This window comes from Etheostoma spectabile, chromosome 13 (genome assembly GCF_008692095.1).
Source record: "Etheostoma spectabile isolate EspeVRDwgs_2016 chromosome 13, UIUC_Espe_1.0, whole genome shotgun sequence".
NCBI lineage: Eukaryota > Metazoa > Chordata > Actinopteri > Perciformes > Percidae > Etheostoma > Etheostoma spectabile.
This window is the reverse complement of record NC_045745.1, coordinates 17,468,066-17,473,558: the sequence shown is the minus strand read 5'-3', so window position 1 is coordinate 17,473,558 and position 5,493 is coordinate 17,468,066. Positions and strand designations below refer to the sequence as shown.

Below are 5,493 nucleotides of genomic sequence, written 5' to 3'. Positions count from 1 at the left end.
TCTCTCTCTCTCTCTCTCTCTCTCTCTCTCTCTCTCTCTCTCTCTCTCTCTCAGCTGTATTGATTTTGTTTAAACTGTACTGCTTTTCTAACCTGCAATAGTTCATACTTCTGTTTCATTTATTAATTTTTCATTCATTGACCAATCTGTAATGTCCATTATAATATTTTAGACGACACAGATCAAATTTGTGGAGTCTAGATTAGATTACTTCATTGTAGCTGTCCCATTGTTGTGTGTGTTCTTGCTAAACTGCAGCTGTGCTTTGGCTTTATCCTGAAGATGATAGTTTGGGAAAGCATTTTTTTTCAGAACTTCGTGATTTGGGTTGAAACTAGTAGTAAATGGGCTGTGCTTTAAAGGAAACGTTTTGACATTTTGGGAATTAGACTTATTTGCTTTCTCTCCTCTCAGCAGTATAAAGCTACTGCTAGCAGCCAGCTAACTTAGCTGAGGGGAAAATGGAGGGAAACAGCAAGTCTGGATTTGTGCAAAGATCAGGACCAGTTGCCAGGCAAACAGCAGAGACTCCAGTAAGGGACTGGTCCCGACCAAGAAAAGTCCTGTACATACCTCCATGTAAAACAGTCAATCATCGTATTCATACTTAGACATACAACATGTTAATTAGGGAGCTTTGGAGGTGATGATAGACAGATTTTGTTCCCTTTGGCCATATCCAGCCTAGCCGTTTCCCCCCCGTTTCCAGTCTTTGTGCCAGCTAAGCTAAGTTTGCAGTCTGGTGGGGGTAGCTTTGTATTTACCGTACAGATGTGAGGGTAGTAACTATCCTGTCATCTTACTGTTGGCAAGAAAGCCAATAAGCATATTTCCCCTAAATGTCAAAATATTGATTTGTTTTGTTTCAACTTGCTGATTTTTCTACAAACTCTTCTCTTAAAATATTATGTATAGCATCAGGTAGACTGGAATAGATTTCCTAAAGGAAAGAAGTCATGGGTTCCTCTGTGTAATGAATTGGCCTTGTTATGTCTTTGTGTGAGAGAGCAAGTGTAGTCCACCTGGTAAAAGAAGTAACCATGTGGCCACTCTGTTTGTTTGATCCTGCAGATGCTTGCATGGAGCTGTTCCCTTCACATACACACCGTCAGCCTCTTAATGTTTTGACAGCTGGCCCTGATAGGGTACTATTTAAAGGCTGTGGGTGGATATACGGTATATGTGCTTGTCTCACTGCTGTCAGACGCATACATAAGTGGAGGATGCCTGCTCGTCTGGTTTGTGGGTGTCAGTTTGATAGGCATTGTGTGGCATGGTCCAAGTGGCTTCAGTCAAAGTGTTGCATGAGAAGTGATTTACATGGTGCTGAGGCATTCCACACACTCTAAACAATGATCTAATCTTTTAAAAGCTTTCTTTTGTGTGGACCCTAAACACACCTTCAATTTCACCAGTATGTAATTTTTGCAAATGTGTGTAAATATGTTGTAATGTATTGTTTGAAAAAGGCAAGGGAGTTTGTTCCTGAAACGGCTTCCTTCTTGTAGCACAGAACACTGTAGCATGTGTGCGTGTCCATATAGTCCCAGTTTTTCCCCTTGTGTGTGTGGAAATGTGAGATAATTTAATAATTTCTCTTATGTAGTATTTTCTTGGTGGAGTTTTAACATGTTCACTAAAAATGTATTTCATTGTCTTTCTGTCCTACAGGATCTGCACACTATCTACAGCCACCTCTACCACATGGATGTCCTCTCTCACCTTAGGGAACATCAGCTAAGGTGGCTCATTTTCATTTCACTTCACACAAAATTCTGTGTTATTTCGACTTTTGACTTGAGTTTTGCTGCCAATTTAAATAATGTGTCAACTGGGGCTGCAAGATAAGTGGAAAATATGCGATATGCGATGATGTTGAATATCGTGATAATGATGACAAAAATAAATGTCTATGTTTCTGCTAAATATAACACATTGCATGTTGAATTTAAAATGCATGAAAAGAAATAATTTCCAACATTCTTTTAATGAATAAATTGAACATTGATAAGAATATAAAAGTCACCACTAAAAAAAACAATAACATTTACATTTTAAAGTCCAGGTTTCTGTTGAATATTTCTTTCAACTAACACACAAAAATCTGTCTTTTGCAATTTGATTTGACTTTTGAGTTCAAGGCCACGATTTGATTTTAAATTTATTTCCAGTTTCTTAGTTTTTTAAGCGGTGAAATTGAATGCACCGTTCATTTAAGAAGTGTGCCTGAATGCACCATGGAGTCCTGTCGGCTCACTTTTACCTTTGCTTTACCTTTGGTTTTTGTTAACATAACATCAGCTCGCTCATGGGGAAAGGTAAATGTTGCCACATCGGTGACTTCAGGGAAGCAGGAGTTAGTGTCCGTTGTTTCTCTGTAATCTCCGACTCCGGCAGTGTTCACGGTGTCTGACATAGTCAAGCTGCAGGCTACATGTAGCTACGCTGTGTCTGTTGTTGTTGTTTTTCTTCGGAAGTGGGCGGGTGTGGAGAGAGGAAATATTATCGGGGGAATCGCCAATCCTGCTCCTGATTTCAATAGTCGAAATTGAAACCTCATTTCGATCCATTTTCAAGTTAACCCTCATGTTGTCCTCGGGTCCAATTTGACCCGTTTTCAAATTTTTTTTATCACAAAAAATGGGCCTTCAAAATTAGAAATACCAAATAACTTTGGAAAAAAAATCACAAAAAGCACCCACAACATTGAAAAAGTGACAAAAAATGTTGGAAAAAGCGAAAATAGTGTTGGAAAAAAAACGTTTCATGGTTGACGGGAAGACAACACAAGGGTTAAAATCGTGACCTCCTTATCTTTTAGACATTCACATGTTCATACCAAGCATGTTTGAAATGTTCTGCCTGTTTGGTATGTTGTCTTTGCTCGCTTGGTTCCATTGAGCAGGTGACAACAATAACATTTGGGAGAATGCAGGTCTGAGCCTTCTCCCTTACAAACAATGGTGAGAGATTATAATGTGAACCATTTACAAGAAATAAATCCACAACAGAGGGTTTAATGGACACGCAAAGAGCAATATAAACGGTAAATGGTATATTGGTATATGAATAATACAATTAACCAAACCCCTGTCCAGTTAGCAAATTACAGTACATGTGAGTCAATTACATTGGTTACAAACCCCTGCTTTTCATGTAATTGTGCTCATTAAACTAAAGTTGCAGCAAAATTCTCCTACAACTTAGACCAAAGAAAGTGTAGGTTGGGCTGCAGCCAGAAGTTTGTAAGAGGTAGAAATGTTTAGTGATGTGTTTGTAGAGAAAATGTGAACATCTTTGCCTTTCTGTCTCAGGTCGATGTGTACCTCGGCCAGGTATGAGAGACATGAGGCTAACCACGTCCTGTTCTAGTAAGTACAAGTCACACAGCGCAGGAAGTGCTCTGCTATGTTCCATTGCACCTACTCTCTCTTTATGTTTAAATCTCTGCTGGAAAGCTTCTTGTATTCAAATAGATGTTTTCTACATTTCTTATTACCCGTATTTAACCAGTTGAAGTTTCATAATATATTTTTTAAGATTCCTGCCATACAATCACAGAATCTGTAACATTTACACTTTTCACCTGCCTAGAATAACAACAGTGTGTCAGTTTTGGCCATTAAGCAGCTGCACTAGAGCGAATGATGCCTCGCTCTAAGTCTGTCAGGATGTGTGAAAAAACTGATACTCAGATGGATGAGGCAGATAGTGAAAAGTCATTTTAGCATCACATACAGTGTGGATTCATAATAAAACTAGTCAAGAGGAAGGCGGAGTACAAGGAGAGAAGAGAAATGAGAGATGAACAAGAGGTTAGCAAAAGAGGGAGACAGTTGTTGAAAAGAGGAGAGTAGATGATGAGATGAGAAGAGATGGGAGGAAGTGGCTGCAAAGAGAGTTGGAAGGAGGTATATTAAAAGATAAGACATGAGAGGAGAGAACTGCAGATGAGTACAAAAAACAAGAGGTGAATATGAGAGATAAAATAAGACAAAGAAGGAGGAGAGAAAAGGAATGTCGAGAGGAAGGAGAGTCAAGAAAATGAAGGGAGGGGAGAAACAAGGAATTTGAAGCAAGGTTGAAAAGGGCTGAGGGCGGCCGGGATGTGGACAAAGTGTTAGAGACGGAGGGAGGACAGAGACAGATGAAAAAATGAGAGTACCGCTCTACATGCTGTTGATGTATTATCATGCTTACAGGAATCACATTAGACACTCTATGGTTTAATTTGCCATCAAATAAACAGACATACACACAGAAAATCTCTGTCGCCAATACACTCTCCTGCCTCTCTGCCAGGGGCTAATCTTAAGCACCTTAACCCAGAACAAAGTGCCTGCCATGTCCAATTAGTCAGCTTTATCCAATGACAAAGAACACCAAAAGCAACAAAAACAGTGTCACAAAGAACTGGGACTGCAACTAACAATAATTCTCTATTTAGTGTAATTTGTCAATTTGCAAATTACCAGCACCAAATGTTTTAAAAGTTGTAATGTTTTAGAAAAAGATGTCCCTTTTGTGATCCCATAATTTATTATGATAGTTATTTATTTCCTAAAAATCAAAACCACTACTTGGTAGTTTCCATAGCTGTCAAACTGTGTCACATTGTAGATAAATAACCTGTGTTTTTTATCCAATTTGCAAAGTGATTTTTTTGCGCTCAGTTGTTAAAGCGAATAACCACTCCTTATGCAGTTCAATGCATCTAGCAATTGTTAGTATACATGTATCACACAGAAAAGCTGAAAAAGCAGAAACGTCTTCGGTCAGGGAATAAAAGGCGATAACATTACAGTCTTTCCATAATGTGTTGCTCTTCACGCAGTGGTGCATCTCTCATCTCCAACTTTCATACAGTCCTCATTTTTCAGTCTATGTTCCCACTCATATGTATTCATATTCATAACCGCACAGGTACCTACAGTATGTTCTCCTCTGACTGATGTTTTAATGTCTGATTGCTTCTTGGTTTCCTGCTGACTCGGGCACCCAGCTTAATAAGCAATGAATAAGTCTGCCGTTTGGGGTTAATAAATAAAATGTTTACAGTGGGGTTCAAAAGTTTGGGCATCCCAGGTAAAAATTTGTATTAATGTGCATAAAGAAGCCAAGAAAAGATGGAAAAATATCCAAAAGGCATCAAATGACAGATTAGACATTGGTATAATATGTCACTAAAAGTTTGATTTCATTTTCATCATTTACACTTTCAAAATAACAGAAAAGAAAAAAATGGCATCTGCAAAAGTTTGGGCACCCTGCAGAGTTAATACCTTGTACTGCCCCCTTTGGAGAGCTGAGACCTGACAGAGTCATGGATTGTTCTCAATCATCGTCTGGAAAGACCAGGTGATGTCAATGTTAAAGTTTTAAATGCCCAGGCTCATCTGACCTTGCCCTGACCTTGTAATGGCAGTTATCAGAAACAATGGAAGGTAAAGCAAGATCTGGAAGACCAAGAAAAATATTTAAACAGAACAGCTC

General features: G+C 38.8%; 1 protein-coding gene across 1 annotated transcript in view; it reads left to right on the top strand.

The window, feature by feature from the left end:
* The window catches only part of LOC116701023 (rap guanine nucleotide exchange factor 6), a 63,531-nt gene that overhangs the window by 35,886 nt on the left and 22,152 nt on the right, over window positions 1-5,493 (top strand). The window contains exons 2-3 of the mRNA XM_032534556.1: window positions 1,672-1,742; window positions 3,315-3,371. Coding sequence (XP_032390447.1) covers window positions 1,672-1,742; window positions 3,315-3,371 — 128 coding nt within the window. The remainder of the gene's footprint in view (window positions 1-1,671; window positions 1,743-3,314; window positions 3,372-5,493) is intronic.